The sequence below is a fragment of the Borostomias antarcticus genome (genome assembly GCF_949987555.1).
Source record: "Borostomias antarcticus genome assembly, chromosome: 13".
In the NCBI taxonomy this organism is placed as follows: domain Eukaryota; kingdom Metazoa; phylum Chordata; class Actinopteri; order Stomiiformes; family Stomiidae; genus Borostomias; species Borostomias antarcticus.
In genome coordinates this window covers 11,549,987-11,576,878 of record NC_140246.1, presented here as the reverse complement: position 1 = coordinate 11,576,878, position 26,892 = coordinate 11,549,987, and the positions used below count along the sequence as shown (strand labels likewise).

General features: G+C 44.2%; 1 protein-coding gene across 1 annotated transcript in view; it reads left to right on the top strand.

Moving 5' to 3' along the window:
• The window catches only part of gas2l3 (growth arrest-specific 2 like 3), a gene marked incomplete at its 3' end in the record, with an annotated part of 34,355 nt that extends 14,250 nt beyond the window's left edge, over window positions 1-20,105 (top strand). The window contains exons 3-10 of the mRNA XM_084447646.1: window positions 6,816-6,993; window positions 8,829-8,944; window positions 9,843-9,984; window positions 11,202-11,265; window positions 15,065-15,206; window positions 15,914-16,018; window positions 18,724-19,866; window positions 20,097-20,105. Coding sequence (XP_084303772.1) covers window positions 6,816-6,993; window positions 8,829-8,944; window positions 9,843-9,984; window positions 11,202-11,265; window positions 15,065-15,206; window positions 15,914-16,018; window positions 18,724-19,866; window positions 20,097-20,105 — 1,899 coding nt within the window. The remainder of the gene's footprint in view (window positions 1-6,815; window positions 6,994-8,828; window positions 8,945-9,842; window positions 9,985-11,201; window positions 11,266-15,064; window positions 15,207-15,913; window positions 16,019-18,723; window positions 19,867-20,096) is intronic.
• Between the last annotated feature and the right edge of the window lie 6,787 nt (window positions 20,106-26,892).

The following is a 26,892-nucleotide window of genomic DNA, read 5'->3' as shown; positions in this document are numbered from 1 at the left end:
CCCCTGTGTGAATCTCAGATGACGAGACACGACCTTTTAAACACCTTCTGTTATTTATTTAAAGCTGAAAGTGAAACGACAAATCAAAACATTAGGGCCTACATACAATTCAATTGAATAGGCAATGCTATTTGTCCTCCTGCTTAATATGGACCTTTGGACATGTTATATCCTTTACATCTTTCAACAACCTTTTAAATAACTTAAAGCTGAAAGTGAGATCATAAGACAAACACAAATCAAAACTGAGGGCCTACAGCACCAATTAGGCCTAAATACAATTCAATTGAATAAGCAATGCTGTTTAATGCTCCTTAATATGGAGCTTTGGACATGTTATATGTTTTCTATCTTTTCAACAACCTCTTAAATAACTTGGTAGCAGAAAGTGAGAACATAATAGCTGAAAATGAGAACATAAGACAGCAGCAAAAAAAATCAAAACTGTAGGCCTACAGCAACAACTAGGCAAAAGTAGGCCTACATTCAATTCTGCTTAATAAAGACCCAACCTACTACTACTTCACCGCAAGCTTATTTCATTGTTCACATAAGAAATGTCAAAACATTGAATAACGCACCTACTACTGCTTTTTGCATAACCATTTTCTGTGAATGTTTTTGACATAATATAACTTGATCTGCGCCCCGAATGAGCAGAACGTTGTGTTTTGAAAATGCGCTCAGCGCTCAGTGAGCATTCTAAGCGTGAGCGCTCAGTTACTTAACGCACCCAGGGGGGGGGAGAAAAAACTCACCACCACCTTCAGTCTACAGGGCGTTTGCTACGTGAGTGAATCCAACTTCATCTTCCTCCTCATGTTCTTCTGAATCAGTTTACATCTGACGACGACATTCTTGTTGTCATCTTTCAGCTCCACAAAATCAAAATAATGTGCATATTTCCAGCCACGGAATGTTATCGTTGTTTGGTAATGGTGACGTGACATGCACGGAACGTTCTTCACATCCTAAATCAAAACTTTATTTCACCCTTTGTAAAACGAAAATAAATAGAGTAGGTCTACGACAAAAGTAGCGAGCTTTCTGGGGGGTAACTGTAATATTATTACTGAAATTTGATTAGTATCTCGTTACACCGCTCGTTACTGGGGAAAGTAATATTGTTACTGTAACGCGTTACTAGTAATGCGTTACTGCCCAACACTGGTTGTTAGTTGACCCATGCTACACCCGTCCACCAAATTTCATGATAATCGGTAATCAATAATCTAGTAGTTTTTGCGTAATTCTGCTGACAGACTTACGGACGGACACGCCACCTGCACTTTTGCTAGAGCTACTAGGTGGTTTCCAGTGTGATGTCCCACAGTATCCAACCCGCACTGTTTTATGTGACCTCCAATACCTCTGATAATGGCCACAACTGTTCCCTGCCCCCACCACATGTCAGAGGGCACTTACATAGCATCATGGAACAGCTTCCCAAAGCCCTTGTTCTATGAGACTTGGTCTCAACGCCAGACCCATGACAGTTCTTTCGCTGATGCACTACGTAAGCTACGCTAACTACGTTACTGCATGCTGCAGATCTCTATGGGTCTGGGACTCTTCATGCAAAAATCTGCTGCTCAAATCCTGGCAATTCATTGCTTTTGCATTAGTCGACACCAATCAGTAACGACTTTCGCGATCAGGCGTTCCCACCCATAGATATGCGCCACCAATCTAACTGGAGCGAGCGTCTCTCATTCGCTGCTACGACCTGTCACTCTTTCAATTTTGAACCGTTGATACGGCCTCAGGATACCAGCTTGGGCGGCGAAGTGGCACAGACTCTGTTATGTAGTATGCGGAGCGCAGCGATTCAATGTGATATTTGAGTCTGGAGAGAGAATATGAGACTGAACCCTCAGTAAAAGTTTGTCGGTTCTATGGTGTACATCACCAGATAATTGTATAACTGCATTTACTGTTAAGACCCTATTGTCCACATTACCATTTCAGTTTTAAAACTATTTGCACATTCAAACTCATAACAGCCTGCTTCCATTACCGAGTTATCAGAATTGAGTTCAAGACTGTCTTCAAGAAACATTGTAATTACCGGTACTTGGCATTCCTAACACCAGGGGCGGCTGTAGCTCAGTTGGTAGAGTGGGTCGTTCAATGATCGAAGGGTCAGTGGTTCGAATCCTAGCTCGGACTGTCCACATGTCGAAGTATCCTTGAGCAAGACGCCTAACCCCAAATTGCTCCCAATGAGCAGGTTAGCACCTTGCATGGCAGCTACCGCCATTGGTGTGTGAATGCGTGTGTGAATGGGTGAATGAGAGGCCATTGTAAAGCGCTTTGAGTGCCGCTAAGGTGGAAAATATAAGTATATTCTATATAAGTGCAGTCCATTTACCATTTTACCAGCTACTTCCTTATAGTCTGGCTCCAGCCCCTGAATCGCACGCCCACATTAATTTTTGCTAAATGCTATTCAGGGTCTAGTGTTGCTCTCGTCCAGAGTGATTTCTCTGTTGGAATTCCAACCAGTCCAATCAGCCTCCTCTAAATGTGATGACGGAATTGTGATTAGGGGATTAACTAATTGCTGAGGACTCATTTGGCAACGCCCATCACGGAAAACGGCTGCAATGGGAACACTTTGAAACGGAATGATGTAAGTGAAACAAAATGGCAATTCAGTCTGAGTGTCAGGCTAACTTCATGATAGTCTGGACGCAAAAGCTGTTTTAGACTTGCACATACTAGTGAAACGCACAAATCCTGGTCTACATTGCGAGATTCATTGTGAAAGTGATATTTGTGGTCTTTTAGTTCTAAATCTGGTTTGTTTTCGCCCGTAGTGGTTCAGCTCTACAGAAGAAATGTATTATGTTGTAGCACCAGTAAGTGCTCTTCTGTAATTTCAGGGGAGCAGCTCTGTATGGAATACAGGTCTATCTTAATAAAAAAATTAAAAAATTTGGAAAGATTGGGCAAAGGCTGAAATAAGAGTAGATGGTTGGCTTTTAAAAGCATGGATAACCACTAGTTTAATGACTTCTGTTGGAACTCTTAACTACAACTCTTGAAAGCTTGAAATCAATCAACAGACATCAACATATGTCAGCGATCAACTAACAGATGTTTCTCATCAAACAGAGAAGGCCCCTGGTCATCAGACTTTGGTGATACTGGGCCATGAATGACTATCAGAGACATGTCTGGTCATGAATAGATGGACTTGATCTCTCATAGTATAGTAATAGACTGATGTAAGTGTTAGTCATTTGTAGGTATTCTTATTTGTTATGTTTTCTTTGATCTTTACTGTGAGGTCTGGGTGTGAGATGGATATAAAGAGAAGTAGACAAGAGGAGAGGATAAGCCCATAAGCCTAGTTGTGTACAGAAAAATGAAAGTGGATGTGATATGACAGCAGAGACGACTGTAGGATACTAACTTGCTCCGGGCAGTCTCTCTGCCTCCTCAGCTGACTTCCTCTCTATACTAGAGGACTATTGTAACTCCACCATGGCCCATTTTCAGTCGTAGAAAAAAAAACAGGCCAGGTCCAGCCTGGCTTATGTGCGTGGCTGGCTTGTTTCTGTTCAGGACTGGTAGGATGGAAGCTAGTCATGCCACTGAAATAGCTGTGAATTGAAATGACATGAAATAATGTCTGATAAATTAAGAATGGTCTTGTCACCTGGACACATCAGTTCCAATGCTTCCAATGCTAATCCAGCACAATAAGAGCGAGATAGCCAGTTAGCTCATGAGTTCACAACAACTAGCAGCAGCTTCCATAAAATTAATGGTAGCGGTCAGTGGCTAAAGCAGTTACACTGATGATTCCTGTAACGTTAGCAATTTTGCTGCAATTGGTTCAGTTTCTGGACAAAGGTAAGGAATAATCCCAGATAACACAAGGCTAGCGGACCTACAGCGGGTCCCCGATGGACGAGTTGGCGGACCTCCGGCGGAATATAACAAGGCTAGCAGACCTACAGCAGGTCCCCAATGGATGCTCCACCACCATTCCACCGGTAGTTTATTGTCTATATCCTAGGCCTATTGGCCGTGGGGTCCATGGCATGGTGGCGAGACTCCGCCCCCTCGTGTCATATTGGGTCGGGGGCAGTGGAGCCCTCTCCGGGCTACCCACCTGCCCCACCGGTGAAGACCGTGTTTCTCTCGCCCTCTCAGGGGCTGATTTGTGGGGTCCATGGCGTGGACAGTGGCATGGTGGCAAGACTCCGCCCCCTCGTGTCATATTGGGTTGGGGGCTGTGGACCCATCTCTGGACTACCCACCTGCCCCCACCGGTGAAGACAAGTGTGTCTCTAGCCCACTCGGGCTGAGTTGTGGGGTGCATGGCGTAGTAGCGATGAAAATCAGACATTGCTTTTGAATTGTGGTTCAACAGAATCATTTAAAAACACGACAGATTTGCATTGTGGTATAGTGGAACATTTGTGGGGTACATCATTAATTCTCTCTTCAATTTGTCATCAATTTTCCTCTTGCGGCCGCATCCAGGGAGTTTGGCTACAGTCCCGTGGACCTTAAACTTCTGAATAATATGTGCAACTGTAGTCACAGGAACATTAAGCTGCTTGGAGATGGTCTTATTGCCTTTCCCTTTAATATGCTTGTCAATAATTTTCTTTCTAATCTCCTGAGACAACTCTCTCCTTAGCTTTCTGTGGTCCATGTTCAGTGGGATACACACCAAGGGCCTGGGTGATGTGATGCCGAGGGTCGAGTGCAGGGGGAGGGGTAGAGGCTTTCTGCCTGCTTTCTGCCTTCTTGTTTGGGTTTGGCCTTTGCATGCCTTGGGTGTTTTGGCGCAGAGGGTGAGGGGGGAGAGACTGTTTCCCTGTGTACGCTGACCTTCACGCCTATCTTGTTTGGGAGCGACATTCCAAGACGCAGTCCCTGACGTGAGAGTCAGGTCCTTTTTAGCATCTCATTACATTAATTCTATTTTGGTACATATCTCTAAGGACCGATTTCTCTGCATGTCTACATGCCACATGATCATTCCCCAGGCCTTTCATCTGCCTGGAAGGCCCACCTTTACCATCAAGTCTGTGTGGGGATTTCTTGATAATTCAGCTATCTATGAAGAACACTCACAACTCTTGTTTCTCTCTACACCTCAGTTTCCAGAAGAATGCCCCCCCACTACACTTGGTGTAAGTAGGCTATGTAGTCTGTGGACTACTGCACTCTCCCAGGATGAAATGTTTAGGCTAAAGCCTACAACCCTCTCCCTGGTTGAAGTGTGTAAGCTATAGACTACTCCCCTATCCCAAGGCTAAAGGCTACTATCCTCTCCCTGGATGAAGTGGGTAGAATGTAGGCTACTACTCTCTACATGGGTGAAAGTGTGTAGGCTAAAAGGCTACAACCCTTTTTCCTGGGTGGAAGTATGTAGGCTATAGCTCAAATCAAGCTTTATTTGGATTGTGCATTTCATACACAGATGCAACACAATGTGCTTTACAGAGAGCAATGGGAGGGTGGGCATAGGTCCCACCACTACATATTCCAGAGGGAAGAAAAAAAAACAGTTTCACCTGGGGGCCAGAAAAGTGAGCTGTAAAGTCTTCTTTGACTTCTCTCAATGAGACAATCAAGCAAGCTCCTGGAAAATGTGTCTATTGGCTAAGAACATACAGTATACAGAGCAGTAAACTTGGGCTCAATACTTCATAAGAGAGACATGGCTAACAGCAGAGTTGAAGAAAAGTTGCCTACATCGTAGGCCATTGTGTTGGCTATCCATGTAGTCTAATATGAAAGGCCCCCTGCCTCCTTGTAGCTGATAAAAGTTATGGGGGGTTGCAATTGTATCAATTAACAACGATTTACACTTGAGGTGTTGAAATAGGCCTAGCCTACTAGGCTACTAATGACTTTTGTGGAATGTTTAGTCTCAAAGTTAAAATTTGGTAATTTGCATCCAATTTACCTGAATGATTACTTTCAAACTAAAATGGAGTCCATATGCATTCATTTGTAGCGATCTTGGTTATTTCAGAATGAAATACATTTTTATATAAAATTAATATAAGAAGAGGCAACACACATTGTTATAATTGTAGCAATGAAAATACAATGAAAGCACAATGAGGGTGCTTTTGCACAAAAATGCTTATATCGACATCAAAATGTAATCTGACGTGTAATCTGTGTCCAATTAGTAGGTTGTAGAGCATGCCATCAGCTACCCATACAAGCAATATGAACCCCATCTGGCAACGGGGCGCTACAGCAATCGATTGCGTTTCAGACACTTAAGCATTTTGGCTTGTTATAGCGCCACCCTGTGGCCAATCTGCTTCATATTTCTCCAATTACCTTAAGATATGTCCTGGTACCACTCTACTAGGTTTCGGAAAAATCGTCTTGGCGGTTAGGCCTACCTAAACAGGAAATGAGCTCTCTAGTGCCTCCCTTTGGATTGATTGGGCCAATAATAGAGAATTAGCCTCTGGTTATGTTTTTTGATATGCCTATCAAGTTTCATGGTTATTCAGAATAATAATAGGAAAACCACCAATTGCAATAGGGTGCCTACGCACCTTCGGTGCTTGGCCCCTAAAAAAATCAGCCTTGTCCTGGTCTACCCGAGACCCCTGCGGATACCCATGTCATATACTGTAGGGAATGCTGTCAGGCCGACGGTGTCTGATGAATGTCCGGATAGAGGGAACGACGGACAGTGGACAGGCCAGCGGATAGGCTGGCCAAGGGTAGCTCTATTATAGTATAAATACTGTTATACTTCGAAAAATGCTTACTCCCTTATTGTCACTCATTGTCTCTTTCCTATTTGTCTTCTGCTGTAGGTGTGGTTTGGAGAGAAATTTGACACACCCCTGCAGAGACCCCATAGCCCCCTGGCCCAGCGCCATGGTCCTGGCCTGGCTGACGTGTTCCAGTATGACCAGTGGCTGGCTGTGCGTCATGAAGCAACACTTGTGCCCATGCAGGAAGACCTTGCCATCTGGCTGACAGTCATGCTTGGTAAGAGACGAGGGAAGGTTGTCGTGCACTATCACCATTGGTGTTACCAATGAGCTGACTGCACATTATTGTATTTTAGACTGTATGGCTGCATGCTCCCATACGTGAACAGTAACACCAGATATTTTAACTGGGACAAATGTTCTGGCTCTGTGCTCCAACAATCACCACCAGGAGGCATCAATGAGTATGCCCAGCAAACGGCTGTAAATCAAAATGCTCTAGTAGCCGAATGGTCCATTGTCATTGCCATTCACTTCCCTTAAAGGTCCAGTGTGTAATTTGTGGCGGTATCTACTGGTGAGGTGGCAGACTGCAACCAACTGAATACAATTACATGGTGCAACATTGACATTACATCCTAAGCTACTTAGAATAATTGCATTTAACCTAGGTAGTGAGTGTACTACTACTCGCCAGAGCTCACAAGTGAATCTCCTTTCTAAACAAGTGACTAAGAGCATAATCTAGTGCTGAAGCCAAAGTGCAAGAGTAGCAAAATATAAAAACAATAGATGGTTAAGAGGGAGGATCCTGGTAGTACTGGCAGTACATCTTTAAGAGGTGAGTTTTGAGCCTGCGGTGAAAAATGGGCAGCGACTCTGCTGTCCTGATGTCAGTGGGCAGTTCGTTGTAGGGATTGTTTGATATGTTTTTTTTCAGGGCCGATACCAATTATTAGTAATCAAGGAGACAGATAACCGATATTTTAAACCAATATACATTTGCAGTAAAAATTAAAGTATTGGCGTCAAAATATAGAATAGCATAAACTCATACATTTAACTTTGTTGAAATGCCTTTAAAGGAGAATGCTTGTTTTTGACAACCTGGACCTTATTTACGGCATATTATAAGATGTTTGACTCACCGAGATAACTTTGGTGCAATTCGGAGGCCTGTAGAAGAAATTTAAAATCCAGCGCGAGCCAAGTATATCCATGTAATGGCGGCGGACGGGGCACTGAGAATGCAGCTTCTAAAAAATCTATTTTCTGCCGAGAAACGGTTGTTTTCATCAATCTGTCTTTATGAATCGCTAGTTGTGCTTACATAGAGCGAGGGCTTGTTGTGGTTTTTCACATGCCTCTGTAATATGATCTTTAGAAACGTTTTTAGAAACGAAATAGCTTCCCCACTTGCTCCAGCACGCATGCGCACAGTGCATGTGTGTGCTCAGAAGACGAATTGTTGTCTTGTTGATAATATATCCAAAATATGCACTCCGATATATCCACACGGTCGATTTCTTCGCAGCTGCTATAGCACTTACTAATATTACATGTGCACAGAGGCATTTGTAGTGTGAGTGACGCATACTGTGTGAGCGCATACTATTTTATTTTTGATGCGGTTATCTAGGCTTTGTAGACTAAATCAATAAAGAATAAACGGAATTCTGAACTGAGAAACAAATTCTGAACATTACTAACTTGGAATGTTTTAATTGAGATTCGATTGTCAACACGACAAACAAACCTTTGAACGTTCGGGGCCAGCCCTAGTGAGCGAATGACAGAAGCACAGAAATCATGACAGAACATGGCAGCCTCCGTGGGAGGACTCGCACTCACCTCAAGTACGTCCTCCAGAGATCACTCAAGACAAATTGAAGTGATCATGGAATCATGTAGATAGGGAGGTGTTTGGTGTTTTTTTCACCTCAAACATATTAGCCTTTCATTTTACATTGCATTGAGTCATTTATGCTGTACATTATTCCCATGAACGCCTCATAATGCTAGCCTAATGTCAATGTCAGTGTATTCATTCTGTATCTGAATTGATATGTTGAAACATGCTCGCTCGCATCTGTCTTTCACCCACCCGTCCAGGAGAAGAAGTGAGAGCAGAGCATTTCATGGAGGAGCTGAATAACGGTGTGAAGTTATGCCAGCTGATTGGAGTGCTGCAGAGCAAGATCGCCCAGAGCTGTCCCCCCGACATGAAGGTGAGAAGGAGAAATGGGAAGGTGCAGGATGACTTGCACATATTAAAGCACAGTTGTCTGGTTTTCCCGATAGGGTAAACCAGCCTGTTTCATGTCACAGATCAGTCTGCGTTGGCATCAGTTGATGTTTTGGAATAGGATATTTCTGGCTGGACCAATCGGTATCCTCTGAAATTCTGAGGTACGATGCAATAGGAAGAGACACATGGACTGGGTGAAAGCATTTGTGTTCCTTTCCACACAAATAGCTCTGACAAGTAACCATAAATCAGTCTTTGTTGTCCCCCACCTGGTATTCCTTTTACCCCTGTACATTAGTGCATTTGTTCATCTATTCGTCTGTCACGTGTGCCAGACCCCAACATGTAGGGACGTCACAATTAATTTTTTCCATTTTATTTACTTTGTACATAAAAAACAGTTTGGTGTCTCAGTAAAATTATAGTCTGTTCTATTTAGCCCGTCTACTTTCTAAATCCACAGAGTTCATGGCTTGAGGTGTTTAGTAGCTCTTTTGGTGGTTATCCTGAATGCCAGGATATGTTAGTATCATCAGTTAGTATCAGGGTGCATTGTGAGTACAATTATTATTAGTTATAGTTATATTCATAACATAGATCAGATGACTCTTTAGGTAGTTTGGTTATATACAAGATACAAGATCTGTATGTTTTCCAACCGTGACAATGTTGGTCATGTCGTTAGCTGGGGAGTCTGAGAAACCCAAAAAGATCAGGGCTGAAGCCAGGCAGCCCTGAACTGGAGATTGATTTGAGCGGAGCCTCTACTGTGTTTGGAGTTTGTTGGTCCGTCTCCATTCTTCAACAAGCCAGTGCATTGATGCTGACTGACAGACTATTATATCTGGTGTCTTTGTTAAATCCTTCTTTTCTTGCAGTCATTTCCTGTGAGGAAGGTGGCATGTAAGAGAGACGCCTCACCGGGGTCCTTCTTTGCCCGAGACAACACGGCCAACTTCCTGGGCTGGTGCAGACAAATAGGCGTGGAGGAGACTTACCTGTTTGAGTCTGAGGGCTTGGGTAAGGAGATTTGTGGATTAGTGTGGGTGCATGGTGGGTTATGTGTGAGGAGACAGGATTTGATACAGCTCTTTTTCCCAGCATGGCCAAGCCGTGCACCACAAACACGGAATTCAGGACATGGGCCGAACCATGGTGGGATGAAGCACACTAGCTACATCTAATGTTGTGGGTGGCAACATATTTATACTTGTTGGATATAAAAAGTCCAGAAAATGCCTGTGGTTTCCTTTCTTTACAGAATAATCTTCAGGGGCAAACTAAAGCAATAGTTTGGGACAGAATATACTCAGCCTTTTTACCCAACAAAAGACAGCTATCTTAGAAAATGGGTTTAAGGTGCTACATATAAGATTTTCTATTTTAGATGTGCGGCACCAATTGACCCTTCTCTAAGTTTCAACCCCCTTGTTGCTACGCCTGTCAAGCCTGTCAAGCTTTCACACGTCACTATGGCATTTTCAACTATATCAGTGAGATATTCCAAAGTATATAATATTCTAATATTTCTGGAATAATAATTCTGAAATATCAGAGAGAGGTAGACAGAAAGGAGTACAATATGCATTTGAGAGCTACATTAACAATATAATGTGTTGGTGGACTAAAGACATTATTCGCGAAACCCGGAAGTAGCTACAGTATGATGAATGACCAGAGCAGCCACGTCTAGTGTGCTAGTTTATTGAGCACAGTATGGCTTCATCACGATACGAAATAAAAAATGTTTGATCGGAGGTGTGGATTAGGGCTGCCCTCTGAAATTTGACCAGTCGAATCATCAGTCGGAGACCCTTAAGTCACCTGAGATTCTTGGAAGTCGAACAGTCATTTCTTTTGCTCCACTGTCAAGATGCGCTGGTGGACTAAGACAACTCCCCTGACTTGTGATTTATATAGGACAGGCAATCATTCGTTTTAGACCTAGGCCTTTACCATATATATTTATTGAGCAGTAAAAGGAGACTTAAGACTGATACAGTGGAGAGAAGAAGGCAGGGAACCCCTCTCTCCACTGCTGTGAGTCTAGCCTACGTGCACTTCCCAAAAGGAAAATCACAACACAGAACTGCTTTCTTAGATCAATCTTCTTGTATTGACTAGGATATCCGCTGGATCTTTTTTCCATAGACAGATTGAGCTCTAAAGTGAAAATGCTTCAGTGACAGCCAAAACATTGGAAATTCTTAACTTAATGATGTTATGTTTCCCCTCAGTGCTGCATAAGGAGCCTCGCCAGGTGTGTCTCTGTCTGTTGGAGATAGGCCGCATCGTGTCCAAGTAAGTCTGTGCACAAGGATTTTCTGTATTGTAGAAATGCAGAAAGGGAATTTGGTGATCTCCATCTACAATGAAAGAATCTCTCCGCTTCTTGATACTGATACTAAGCGTGCTTACACACCTACACCGTTTGGTCTGTGTTAATCGAACCATGGTCCATTTATTAATTTAGTCCGGTTTGTTTGGAGAGGTGAGAACCTGCATTCGGACTCTAGTGCCCAAAATGGTCTGCCTGAAAAGCTAGGTTTCAGTCTGGTTCCAAGTGTAGTGCGATTTGCTTTAGTTGAGAATGTAATTTCTTAATCCATCCATCCATCTTTATCTGCGGTCGGGTCGCGGAGGCAGCAGTTCCAGCAGGGGACCCGACATCCCTTTCCCTAGCAGCATCAACCAGCTCTGCCTGGGGAATCTTTAGCCGCTCCCAGACCAGTGCAGAGATGTTATCCCGCCACCTAGTCCTGGGTCTACCCTCCTCCCAGCCGGATTCGCCTGGAACACCTCCCTAGGAGGCATCCTCACTAGATGTCCGAACCACCTCAACTGGCTCCTTTCGACGCAAAGGAGCAGCGGCTCTACTCCGAGTCTCTACTGGATGACTGAGCTTCTCAACCGATCTCTCAGGGAGACCCCAGCCACCCTCCAGAGAGAACTCATTTCAGCCGCTTGTATCCGTGATCGCGTTCTTTTGGTCATGACCCATAATTTGACTTTATATAGGACCTACTATAGGAAGCAAACTAGAGGTCAACCAATTAATCGCAGATGGGACGTTTTTAAAACTATCGCTATTGGCTGAACTGGGCTTCGATAGTGGCCAATGGCGGTGCAGCCTCTTTTGTATGCCCATTGTAAATAGACCATATTCAAACGATGTAGGCCTAATCCACCAAAATCACACTTAAGGATGTTCTGTTAAATTTACCTCTTTAAAAATGTTTTAGTTGACAAATTAATTGACAAGGATCTGGACCACAGCCACCCAACAACTGACGAAAAGGAGTAGGCTACTTCATTGATTAAAGACAAAAATAAAGAAATGGGATTTTAACAAACTTTTCTAGATATAGCCTACTCTTGGGTGTGAGGAAGACATTCTTAGATTCTTTATGAACTTTTTTTTGCTCTCTGAGCACCGTTTCTAGTTGGACCATGCTACACGCTTCCACCAAGTTTCATGACAATCAGTGTGGTAGTTTTTGTGTAATTCTGCTAAAGAACCAATGGATACATGTCACCCCGGATGGCTCGTGGACCCGCCCCGTGATTCCAATCCGTTCCAAAATGTAATGGGTTGTAGTAAGTAAAGTAAAATTAGCACCCTTCGTAAACCGAATGCACAGAGTGCTTTACAGTGGGAACATTAAAAACATCATAGTCCAATGAGATACATACAAGTGCACTGAATACATTAAAGAAAAAGAGTGCACATAAACATAGTTACATGAAAGAGGTCAGTGTCAGGGGAAAACAGGCAAGCCAAAAGGAGAGAGTGTGGCAGGTAGAGACAGCCTAGCACTCAAAGACTTGTCTGTATAAGTGTGTCTTTAGCTGCCCTTTAAAACTGTCCACAGAAATGGCAGCTCTCAGATCCTCTGGGAGCGCGTTCCACAGTCTAGGAGCCACAGCCCCAAAAGTCCAATCCCCTGTTGTCTTTAGCCGCGTCAGAGGCACTGTCAGGAGACCCTGGTCAGATGATCTCAAGGTCCGGCTGGAGGTGTGGTGGTGGATGAGGTCACAGATGTAACTGGGGGCTAGTCCGTGGATGGCTTTGAAGGTGAAGAGCAACACCTTGAACTGTATTCTAAAAGAGACAGGTAGCCAGTGCAGGGCAGCGAGTATGGGTGTAATGTGACAAGACTTTTGTGACCTGGTAAGTAATCTGGCAGCTGCATTTTGGACAAGTTGAAGATGATCAATGGATGACTGATTGAGACATGTGAACAATGAATTACAGTAGTCAAGCCTGGATGATATAAATGCATGGACAGACATTTCTAGCTCTGAATGGGACACAATGGAACGGAGTTTAGCGATGTTTCTCAGATGGTAAAAAACAGTTGCGACACAGAGACTTGACATGTTTGTCCAGGTGCATAGACTGGTCAAAGTGCACACCAAGGTTCCTGATATTAGGGTGGATGTTGTTTTTGAAGGGCCCCAGATGTTCTTGCACCCTGGCTGTGACACTGTCAGAGGCAATGACTAGGACCTCGGTCTTGGCAGCATTTAACCGTCAATAGTCGCCAGACACTCGAGGAGAGTGCTGAGCCTCTGCATGTTCTCTGGTTTGAACGCAAAGTGGAGCTGGATGTCATCCGCATAAGTGGTGAGAGACACCAGGGAATTTACTGATGATGTGGCTTAGGGGGAGCATGTATAGGGCAAACAGAATAGGAGCCAAAACAGAACCTTGCGGAACACCACAGTGAAGGGGGTAGGAGTCGGACTTGTAAGGGCCGACAGCCACAGAGAAGCATCTATCACTGAGGTAAGAGGCAAACCACTCTAGGGCAGTTCCCGCCTCACCCACCCAGTCCCTAAGCCTATCTAAATGAATGCTGTGATCAATGTTGTCAAATGCTGCACTTAAATCTCGGAGGACTAGCACAGAGCATTTGCCTGAGTCCGAGGACATCATAATGTCATTGGCTACTCGGAGGAGGGCAGTCTCGGTGGAATGGTTTTTAAGGAAGCCTGACTGAAATTTGTCTCTGATGTTATTCGCCGTCAGATAGGTGGTGAGCTGGTTTGCCACCACTTTCTCTAACACCTTGGAGACAACTGGGATCTTAGATATGGGTCTGTAGTTTTGTGGTGAGGAGGGGTCCAGGTTGGGCTTTTTCAGGAGGGGCTGGATGGCCACCTGCTTGAAATATGATGGGACAACACCAGTGGCCAGGGATTTGTTTATGATGGTGCCTAAGCTGAGGGCAACAGAACTGATGACTTCCTTGAACATGGAGGTGGGGAGGATATCTAAGGGGCTATATGAGATCTTCATGGCGCTAACTATATCCAGTAGGTCTTCCAAGGAGACAGGTGGAAAAATGCTCAGGGATGGTAGGATGATTGGACAAGGTACAGGGCGCGGGGGATGGGGTGATGCTCGCTCTTACATTTGCAACCTTGTTCACAAAAAACAAAAGAAGGCTGTTACAATCATTATTTGAAAACACAGGAACAGATGGAAAAGGGGGGCTGACAATTGCGTTAATGGTGTTAAATAACACTCTAGGGTTGTGCTTGCTAGATGTGATGAGATTGGCAAAGTAGGCAGCCCTAGCTCTTTTAACCAAGTCATTAAATTCAATTGTTAGCTCCTTGAAATAAAGCCGGTGGACTTTGAGGTTTGAATCTTTCCATTGCCTCTCTGCTCTGCGACGTCTGCGTCTGAGCTCACAGATGTTTTCATTCAACCAAGGGGAAGAATTTACAGGGCGGGCAGAGCGGGTCCCAAGAGGAGCTACATTCTAAGTTCGACCATGATACACGCTTCCACTGAGTTTCTTGAAAATCGGTTTGGTAGTTTTGCATAATTCTGCTAAAGAACCAACAAACGCACACCTGCACTGTCGCTGGGATGGAGGTAATAAATAGGAATGGTCGATTCAGGACTGGAATGAAACGTCTGTGACAGAGTATTTGTGCACACTAATAAAAACAACCATGTGAGAGTAGTAAATATTGCCTTCATAAAGTAGTAAATATTGAACTTTTATTATCCGTAGTACCATCTTAATTGGTTTTAAGAAGGAGTAGGTGCTGTTGGTTTAGTTAATGTTCTGACTTTTCCTTGAAGGTATGGAGTTGAGCCTCCTGTGCTGGTGAAACTGGAGAAAGAGATTGAGTTGGAGGAGACCCTGCTGATGACTGAGGAGCCAGCCCCAGCAGTCAAAACCTTCACAGTGTGCTGCCAACATGGAGGCCTATACCAGCCTGGGGTAGGTCGATCTAACACTTCTGTCTCATTCTCTCTTTCTCTCTCCTTTTTCCTCACACTTTCACTTTGCATTCATATCAACTAATTCTCAATCAACCCCATCAACTACAAGATCTACGTTTTTTATGCCACTGGTTATTTGGATGAATCACAATTTGGCAAAAGTGCTCCATGTGAGGGCTGGGATTTCAAGCCAGTCCAAACATCAAACAGTGACACATCGTAAAGATTTTTGCCTTCAGCTTCCTATAGATTAGTCTTGTCACATTTGTCTGTGTTACCAGTGTTACTCGGTGTTAGCTAACTAATTAGCCTTGATCCAGTTGTAGGCTATTACTACTGGAAATAGTACTATACAGGCAACTACTATCGGAGTAGCCTGATGAAGACCTAAGGGTCGAAACTTTGTGTATTTTCAATAAAGTGAACCCGGGAGATAACAATGTGCGGATCTTTCCTCTCTCACGTATGTACTCTAAGATCCAGCACCTGGCCTACTAAGGTTGGATGTGCGCACAGCTCTTTTCCCTTTTGTCTATTAATGTACATAAACTGAGGCGTGACTTTAATCATTTCAACTCAGTTACACCAACAAAAAATGTATGCGCAGAGGCCTTTGCTCTCTGAGCACCCTTTCATGTTTTATCTTTTTCTCACTCTTTTTCTTTCCGTCTATGTATCTGTATGTTCTCTTTTTCTCTGATCCAGGAGCCGGGTATGGACGACCCTCCATGTAACTGTGCCAACAGAGTATCCATTGAGTATCTGTCAGAGGGTCGGTACAGACTGGGAGACAAGATCCTCTTCATCCGGGTAGGACATGCACAAATGCAGACAAACAAATATTTTTTTTTTTAAAGTTTGGAAACGTTAGTTTGGTCGATAATTTCTCCCCATTAATAATACCAATTGGTATTGTATTTTATATAGTTGGAAAGATTAATTAGTCATCTTTACAACAAGGTACAACTGGTAAGGATTCTGCATTTGTGGAATGAGCAACACAGCTAAGCCTGTGGGTAGCGCCCCCCCCCCCCAAAAAAGTGCCAAAATCCCCTGCAATATTCTTCTGTTGGTATTCACTCTTGTTTTGGGTTGCTTGGTGGATTGGATGATTACACTCTCCCACAATAATAAGGAAACCAGGCCAGGTCCAGCCTGGCTTATGTGCGTGGCTGGCTTGTTTCTGTTCAGGACTGGTGGGACGGAAGCTATTCATGCCACTGAAATAACTGAATTGAAATTACATGAAATTATGTCTGATAAATTAAGATGGGTCTTGTCGCCTGGACACATCAGTTCCAATGCTTCCAATGCTAATCCAGCACAATAAGAGCGAGATAGCCAGTTAGCTCATGAGCTCACAACAACTAGCAGCAGCTTCCATAACATTAATGGTAGCGGTCAGTGGCTAAAGCAGTTACACTAATGATTACTGTAACGTTAGCTTTTTTGCTGCAATTGGTTCAACTTCTGTTTCTGGGGTTCAGCTTCTGTTTCTGGACAAGGGTAAGGGATAAACCCAGATAACACAAGGCTAGCGGACCTACAGCGGGTCTCCGATGGATGCTCCACCACCATTCCACCGGTAGTTAATTGTCTATATCCTAGGCCCATTGGCCGTAGGGTCTGTGGTGTGGTGGCGAGACTCCGCCCCCTCGCGTCAGAGAGGTTCAGGTGTAGTGCAGTTACTTCTGGGCAATCTCCATACACTCACTGGTGAAAACCGTGGGTCTCTAGCCCACTCGGGGGCTGAGTTGTGGGATCCTTGGCGTGGATAGTGCCGTGATGGCGAGACTCCGCCCCCTCGGGTCAGAGCTGGTCGTGGACAGTGTACCTCTCTCCGGGGCACCCACCTGCCCCCACCAGTGAAGACCCTGTGTCTCTAGCCCACTCAAGGGCTGAGTTGTGGGGTCCGTGGCGTGGATAGTGGCGTGATGGCGAGACTCCGCCCCCTCTGGTCAGAGCTGGTCGTGGACAGTGTACCTCTCTCCGGGCCACCCACCTGCCCCCACCAGTGAAGACCCTGTGTCTCTAGCCCACTCAAGGGCTGAGTTGTGGGGTCCGTGGCGTGGTGATGAGACTCCGCCCCCTCACGTCATATTGGGTCGGGGGCTGTGGACCCCTCTCTGGGCTACCCACCTGCCCCCACCGGTGAAGACCGTGTTTCTCTAGCCCTCTCAGGGGCTGATTTGTGGGGTCTGGCGTGGACAGTAGTGTGGTGGCAAGACTCCGCCCCCTCGCGTCATATTGGGTCGGGGGCTGTGGACCCCTCAATAAACCCTTTATACACATTATTTGACCTTTCAATTCTCTTCACTTACATAAACAGACAATGAGTGTGTGGTGTCTGAAACAATAAATAAATATAATGTATAACTAACAAATACTTACACAAATAAACTAAATAGCCTAACTCAAAAACTCATTGAATTACTGAAACAGAACAAGGAACAGTCTTTTTAAACCTGTTGCTGCCCACTGAACAAGGAACACAGTCTATCTAAGCCTGTTGCTGCCCTCCTGTGGCCGAAAACGGTAAATGCTCTTGTGGTAGCAACATAGAACTGCAGGTTCTGGGACCACTGCTTGTTGTGGTAGCAACATAGAACTGCAGGTAAACAACGGGACAAAGGGACACAGGGAGTGACGACGACTACTGGACATTTGCTATTCTAGCTGCGCGGCTGGCCAGCCACGCACAAAAACACATTTTTACACTTTTACACTACGCAGCCACAACAGAAGAATATTGCATACTTGGCCTGTCATGTTACTGTCAATGGAAAGCTGTCAGCCATCAGCTGGAGTTGATAGGACTATGCACTCTGTCATGCAGAGAGTCTGACCCAGGTTACAGAGTGTCGTCAACAGAGCTGCTACAGCGCCAGCAGCATGTGACCGTCTAGACTTTGTTTACAACCCAGTTTTAACACGAGTCAGACAGTATGCCTGTAAAAGAGGCAAATGGATACTCTGACAATGTATTATGGTAATTATATACTTAAGACACTGATAGCACCATAAAACCAACCAAGACAAGTGCAAAACACGTTGAACACCTAATGGGACTGTACATTGACAAGATGGGCCTTGTGTAGTTTCAGCGTAAACACCAGAGTGTGGGAACTTTATCCCTATCCACTGCTCGCTTATGACCATCCATCGCACTGGACTGACATTACACCGCCATCCACCAGTACCTGTTCTCTAAGGTGGAGCTAATAGTACTACGGTGACAATTTCAGGGAACCCAGGCTAAAATGAACTTGCTGTATTTAACTAAAGAAATGTTCGATCCTGAATTTCACTTCAAAATTGTGTCAGGCAACAGAGGTCCTACCCCTCTTGGTAATAAGTAGTTGTGTCTTTGTAACTCATGCAAGACTTGCAAACAGGCAACGAACTCTGTCTCATATCCTCCCCCTCCCTCCTCTCTCTCATGTCCCACCCTCTCTCTCCCCCCGCCCCTCCTCTCCTTCCCCCTCTCTCTCTCTCCTCTCCTTTCCCACCCGTAGATGCTGCATGGGAAGCATGTGATGGTGCGTGTGGGGGGAGGCTGGGACACCCTGAGGGGTTTCTTGCTCAAATACGACCCCTGCCGTGTGCTCCAGTTCACTACTCTGGAACAGAAGATCCTGGCCTACCAGAAGGGTCCACCTGGCCAGGGCAGCGCCATCAGCGTCCACCCCCCAGCCCCCCCACCTGATATGGATCCACTGGCCGCTGTCAACCTCATCCCGTCCTCTCCGTCATCGTCCTCCTCATCCTCTGCTTCGGCTTCTAAACCATTGTCCATGACAGCTGCTGGCCAGGCATCTTGTCGATCCCATGCCCCTTCAAAAAGACCAAAGAAAGCCAAAAAGACCCTCCAGTTCCCTCCCTCTCCCACGAAACCCATCCATCTACCCTTGCTCATACCTAAGAAGACAGCTGCCGCATCGCTTGCAGGTGGATCAGTGAAGCCAGTCTCATCAACATGCGTTGGACAAAGTCAGCATAAATCAGTGGTCTCGGTGTCCTCCTCTGCCATGACCCCCTCTGCCCCCAAACTGAAGGTCAAGCCTTCACCTCGTGGTGCCGCCTCTCAACCCAGGAGCCCGGTGTGTCCCGAGCCTTCCTGTAAATGTCTCAAACCCTCCACCGCACCCTCCGTGCCTCGCCCTGCCACCGCTCCGTCACGGGTCCCCGCACAGAAAGATGCCTGTCTCCCAGCCGGCACCATCCAACGCTCTCGCCTGGCTCAGAGACGCCCCGGCTCTCCTGCCTCGCGTCTCCGTCTAGAGGGAGGAAGGCGGGCGAACCCAGCCCAGCAGGTGCCAGCACCAACCCCAACCCCCCGACCGGCGTCAGCTCAGTCCTCCAGGACTGTGGCCCCCGGGACTACCTCCAAACCCCCACCCAAATCCACCACTTCCTCCACCTCACTGCCTAAGTGCAAAGACACGTCAGCCAAAAGCAAGGGGCAGGCCCCAGCCAGGGCCATTCCCAAAGCAGTCATGCCCTCGCAGTGTGGAGGTGGTGGTGTCCCCGAGTGGGCTCCAGGAGTCCTCAGTGGCTCCTCCTCTTATCCCAGAAAGGCCAATCAGAGAGCAGTACCAGCCACACAGAGAACTGGCCAGAGGCAAATGGCTACCACTAACTCCCCCCATTTTGGGAGGGTGACAGTTAAGCAGGCATCAACTACAATGGTACCCCCAAAAACCAGCCAGAATGTAAAATCGATTCCCTCGCAAAAGAATACCCAGCTTGTAAAGAAGACCCCTCAACTTACAAAAAAGACTTACCATCTCAAAAGCAAAAGCGAGGAACCTTATTTTGAAATGAACAGTAAGAGAGGACTGAAGATGTAATGTCAGAGGCATTGTTTGGATTTTGTGTTCTGTTACAGGGGATGTGACATCATTATACAAATGCTCCTCTGGATAATTGCTAACCAGGTTTTAGCCTGGCTCAAGCGCCAAGCTACTCTAGTGGAAACTAGAGTCTGGGAAGGATCTTTAATGTCAGTATGATCCACCAATCAGGAAGGGGCAAAAGCCTGTGCTGTTTAAGTCGGTTAGTTTACCCATTTTCAAATATAATGAACCACCTGTTTGTTTATGGTTTACAAGTGTCAGTTTAATTACTGAGGGAGCTTAATTGGAACATGAGCACAAGTCAATGTGCCCGTACAAAATTCAGTTTGAATATTGCCATTAAACATGGGAGTGAATAGGGGGGATAAAAGCAGTGTTTCCAGACTAGTCCACAGTCAGTCTAGATTGATTTAGCGTAACAGCAATAAAACCCCACATCTGTGACCAAGGTATAGATGCTAAAAATGCCCCTCTATCATCTACGGTTTTAAGTTTGTGAATTAATTTTTGGTTATCTGTCAGACTTTTTATATGGTCCTCCTATTTATTTTGTCTACTTTTATGATCAAAAGGGTTACGCGGTCGTGCATTCAGTTGCATTAACTTCAGTCAGTTTTACCTCAGTTTAAACTTGCAGACTTAACACAGAACCATGGTTACCAATGCATCCGTCACCATCGTAGCACTATTAAACAATTCCATGTTCAAAGCCAAGCTATATGCAGTACAGATTTACTGAGCATCTTTGGCAATACGATCTAGTCTAAAGGCAAAGAGCTTTAACTGAAACATATATATTTGTAGACATATCATAACATTTATGATCAATATTTCTGTGCAATGCAAACTAAGGCAATATACTTTTTAAATCGTTTTTTAATCTGTATTAATATATGTAGTTGTGTGTTTGACTTCCTGCATCAAAACTGGATTGGATGTTGCAAGGTTGTCATAAGAAGCTATTTTTCCTCAGTGAGAGGGAAGTATTCCATTGATACTACTACAGTAGGATGGTGTCTGCTTTTAAGGGGTCAAATGAAGCACTATTAGAATGTTCCTTGTGTGCCTTTCAGAAATGTCTTCTGTGTGGCATTAGAATGTATTAGAGGCTAGGATTTGCTGTTGATTTCTACTGATAACAATTGCACAAAGTACAGTACAAGCACTCTGTGATTTTGATTTCGCGGTCAAATCACAAATTAAATACTACTGATGGGCCATAACATATTTTTGGCCAAGCAGATGACTTCATTAAGTTACAGTGGGAACATATCCTGAAATAAATATTCTTAAATATTTTAAAATGTTTTCTAATTACTGTTTTGTTATATTCGAGTCATTTTCTGTCATATCCTAGTTTTATTTACTGTCTACATGTTTTGTTAATTTTTCTGTTTTTTCCCCCCAGCACTTTGAAACCTGTTTGTCGCAATTGTAATGTTGCATTTGTCATTTTGTTTAATAAAAGGTCAAGAGTTTTATTCATCTTAACTATAGTTTCTGTACTGTATAAATGTGATCATCAGGAAAGGGAATGGGTGGTTCACAGTGATGGTTCACAGTGGTTCATAGTGATTTTTGGCAAGGTATACATCAGAGTTAGAATATATGTGATTACACCAATGGTAGCTTTGTGTGCTGCCATGCATTTTATAATACTATCCAAAAATAAGCATTTCTGAAAAGTAGCCAGTATAAAGTACAATACATATATTCAACATAGTGGCACTTTTTCACCATTGATCCCACTACATTGAAATTTGACACAATGATAGCTGAGTTCAAGCACTTTTCATTAAACATTGTTATGCAATTATACATTGAAAACTGCACTTGCAGTACAGTGCCCCATTTTAGTAGAGTGGATCTTTTTATTTTTAGAAAAATGTTTTTCTGTATAAGGGTATCATAACACCTCTAGTCCACAACTTGGGCTTCGGATGGTTAATTTATCTGTGCTTGGTATCAAATCAAAATCTCAAGCTTTTGTCATAGCATATAGAACTACTGTACAACATTACATTAGTCATTTAGCAGATACTTTTATCCAAACCGATTTACAATATTTAACTTAGCAAGTCAGTATACTACTACTCGCCAGAACTCACAAGTGCATCTCCTTTCTAAACAAGTGACAGAGTGTTTGTATATATTTCAATATTTCATATGTGGGGGTTCCAGACAGCCATAACCTAGGTCCCATTTAGTTGTAAAATGAATATATTTAATCAAAGACTGTTTTCCATACTTTCATCATAACCTTATAATCATACTGTCATTCTTCCACAGAACTGTCGTTCTTCATCTAAATGTTCCACACTGAGGTGGATGCCTGGTTCTCAGTCTACCAGTCTACACATACGTCATCTGATCCCATTTGCAACAAACATAAATTACATCTTGGGAGTGGACAGTTACAGGCTAGTAGATCCACGACGGCATTGGGTGCTGGCTACATAATTAAGAGTAATTCTGCTGCTCTGACAGCCTTCCCTCAGAGCCATACCCAGAATTGCTGTGGCCACATCTCTGAAAGTAGCTTGATGGTCCAAGGGGACAACCAAGGTGCCATCACTATATGTCTAAACAAAGACCTGTCTGCTTTCAAGATTACTGCCCTCCTTGGTTTTATTGGGTCATGGAACTTTTTTACTGGTGGTCTTCCTCTAGTCGTTCATACTTGAAGGTTGCATAGCATTGCTCACCAATCTCATATGCTTTCATCAGTCAGGCAATGTCCTTGGGGGCTACCCTTTCCATAGACATGCTAGTAAGATCCAATTTCTCTGCAAATGGTTTGAACCATTAGTCCGTGTATAAGTATGAGGCATAGCATAAGGCATAGGTACTGTATGAGGTATACCCAGCAATATCTTGTGAGATTGGTTCTTGGTCCCTGGTGCTGATATTCAAACCAGTCCAGCTGTTGTTTGATTCTCTGGATCTGTATGCCTTGCAAGTGTCCAGTAGGTTCTTCTTGCAGGCAAGAAGAGCAGCATCCTTGATTTCCTGGACACTGTTCCCTGGTTTATAGTGACTGGAGAGAGAGAGAGAGAGAGAGGAGAAGCCATGTGAGGGAATGACAGAACCAATTGAAGAGGACCCAGGACTGACCCTTGTGGAACTCCTGTAGGCAGACTATGTAGTTTCGTCAGGTAGGATGCAAACACGGGGACGAAGATCCTGCAACGCCTTTCTCACCGAGGGTGGAGAGGAGGATCTGGTAGTCTACTGTGTCAAACATCCAGTAAATACTTTAACCCCTCCCCCCCACACACACACACACCCTTCTTGGTCTCATCCGCATGATATCACTAATGATGTCATCCAGCCTATACAGGAAGTGGTGAGGCACGTCCTCCTTTTGCCTCTGGCCCATGAATCGGGTATGCATGAGTCTGGTACATATGGTGAGTAACAGAGAACAATTAACTTCACAGCAATGTGGCAAAGCAATTGGGGACAGGTGGTGTGTTCGCACCCACTTTGTCACAATAATGAAAACAGAAGTCCATCTTATCTTTGCACTTTTAACCTGTATTTATCTTATAGCCCACCTCCCCTTGCCCCTCAAGTGGCTGCTGTCACTACTCAGGCTGCCATTGTAACTAAGAATCTGTTAATTGACTAGCCTGTTAAGGTTTAAAAAAAAAAATAAAAAAAAAAATAGAAATCTTATGTACTGTGTAGTCATCCCGTTTACACCTTGCATTAAAATGCGTCTCGTATCAGTATCTAGATAATGATTTAGCCTGATTTTACACCTGGCATTAAAGGCCCTACGAGGAGTTTCGGGAAGCGGAAGTGTTTTCCGCCCAAAAACACCACATTTCCCATTAGCCTCCCCGCGCACTGTCCCTAGCTAGCTAGCAATGTTACTTTTGACAATATATAATGGTATATTATGCTCACGCTGTCTCTTGTCGGCGGCGTAGGCCAGTGCAGTAAATCATTTCGTCATTCCAAGGAAGTTCTGGACGGCCCGACCACGAAATAATAGTCTAAAAATAAACTACATACAAGAAACGACATTTGTCGAAAATGGACACATAAACAAGTGTGGGTAATGTAGATTCATCCACATTAAAATGAGACTGTTTCGTAACATAAAATAAACTCCTCGGGGGGTCCCTTTAATATGCGTTTCGATTATCTTCAACCAGACCTGTTTGAGATCCGATTGACTCTGTCCAGCTGACAATCGAATGTCACATCCTGTTTATGCTTGAATATTTTCGTCCGACCAAATTGAGAGTAGACACTTTTGTCTCGCCCAACTTTTACCGGGATCCATTTTAATGCTTTCTTGCTAGCTGCCATGGAAGCCTGCTCCTTGCTGGTCTGGAACCGGCGCGTTCCAACGGCTACGTATTTCCGCCCACGTTGTTGATATGTGGATTAAAAACGCATTTCCATTTACACTTATATTAAATGTGGTCGAAATGCGTCCCTAAACACCTCCGGAGGTGGTTTGGCTGATCGGATCGCAATCCGTCCTCAAAACATTTTGGGCGCATTTACACCTGTATTTTCATGTGGTTTAGCACGATCAGATTGCAATCTGATCACCAAAAACACATTTTAATGCAAGGTGTAAACGGGGTCTCTTTTGTCACTGCCAGTATAGCATTTGTAGAGATGCTTATTTTAACAACTTTAAAGAAAAACATATAGTGTGAGCTATATTCCCATCAGTTTTCGAAGAGAACCATCAGTTTGAAGCAGAATGAACGCAAAAATGCAACTTAAGTCCTTGATGATGGTGGGTCTGCAACAGTGGATGCGGTGCAGAAGCATGCAAAGGGGGCTAGCAAAAGGAATAGCAAAGAGAAGTCCAGACAGTCCCGCCTCTCCAGACATCCAAACAAGCAGCAAGGGCCAGACAGATGAATGGCACAAACACAACAACTGAGCCCCTGAATGGATGGACAGAGGAATTACACCGACTGAATGCCTCGCCTTCGGTCACAACCTTGGGTGGATAACCTGGAAGACCCTCATTAGACTACTTGTGGAGCAGGGGAGATGCAAAGCACTGATGGAAGCCTGGAACTATCAAACAGAAGACACAGGTAGCTGTGGACTAGTGCAGACCATGTCCCACCTGCTAGAATGTGTCGACGCCCCCCCGGTATAGCCCACAGGACCTGGCTGAACCTTCCCCATCAGCGGTGGCCTGTGCCCGATACTGGCAAAACGACATCTGAGATTGCTACAGACTCTAAAAGAAGAAGCTTCAGGTTTTGGTTTGACTGTCGGGCTACACTTTTGAGCTCCTCAAACATAGTGGAAGATATCAGCGTGATATCAGCAGCAGTATCGACCAGTGCTTCAAGAGTGAGATGGTTCTCAAGTGTAATGGACAAATATAGCTTGTGGGTCGCCCCTTTCTCTGTTATGCAAGGACTGCTGGCAAGGCTGTGCAGGTGTGCACCTTGAGGAGCCAGACTATGCAGGGGCGGCCTCTGAGGCTAGCTGAACTACAAAGATGACACAGTCGGGCTGTGTGGTGTGGTCGTCAGGAGAATCCTCGGTTAGACTCTCCAAAGAATGGTTCTTGGTGAAGCCAGTGTGAGGTTTCTCCTTGCTGACAAGCCAGGCTGTTCCTATGATAACAGAGTGAAACCCTTTAGATTTTTTTGATTGGAGCCTTTTATGCACTGAAAGTGCGAGGATTGGTCAAAATTGCGAGCTCTCACATAATATGTGCTAATTGGTTGATTTTGCATTGAATTCTGCCATCACAGAATTGTGGAATTCTGGAGGGACTGACTGAAGCATTTGCCAGTTATGAAGTGCAGTGCATAGTGACTACATTGAGTGATTTTAGAACAGTGATAGCAGCAATCTTATGCTATTCAGTGAGGCATGAATATAAAATAAAATGATCTGCTGCTGCCCAAAAGAACAGGTGAAGCCATCACCTCAGCCTAATCTACAAGGCTTTGCAAAACCTCCACTGACTATTAGGTCATTAAGCCACACAGGAACATTTTTCACTGTAGTGGTATAGAAATAAAATGTTGACATGAGAAGAAGATAGTTTAGATGGAGCGATGTAATAAGCTAACTTGGTCACATTGCACACAGCTGGGCTGGCTGGCTGATTTGCTGTGATTTCTTTTTGTCATGAGAAGGAGAGAGGCAAGCAAGTTATTCATTTTGAAGACAAAATATTTATTAAATATCAAACTCAAAATGGTTGAGTCATCACATTTCTTTCACAAAAATAGAAAGAAACACATGGTCTTTGTCAATTGTAAAACCTACATGAGAAAAGATCAGCTCTAAAGAGCTATAGTGAAAAATACTGAAAGGCATTCAAACCAAGCAGACCAAGAAGAAGCTTCCATTAGTAATTTTAGTGCAAAGAAGACCTTCAGGGAGGAAGTTCAACAGTGTGGGTGGAAAGTTATGGTGGTTGTGTTTGGTGTTAATTCCTGAGAAAAGACAGTAAATGGTAAATGGACTGCACTTATATAGTTCTTTTATCCAAACCGCTTTACAATGGCCTCTCATTATTATTATTATTATTATTAGTGTTATTATTAATAACAAAAATACATTTAAAAAATGGTATCACACCTTCAATACAAATAAATGCAGCTCAAAGGGCTTTACAACAGAGAATTAACATGCATAGAGTGCTTCACAGAAAAATAGACAAAGTGAACAAAAAGCAGGAAAAATAAAATGGAAGATAAAACATAATAAAATAAGATAAAGATAAGAAATCATTCACCCATTCACACAGATATTCACACACCAATAGCGGCAGCTGCCATGCAAGGTGCTAGCCTGCTCATTGGGAGCAATTTCGGGTTCAGT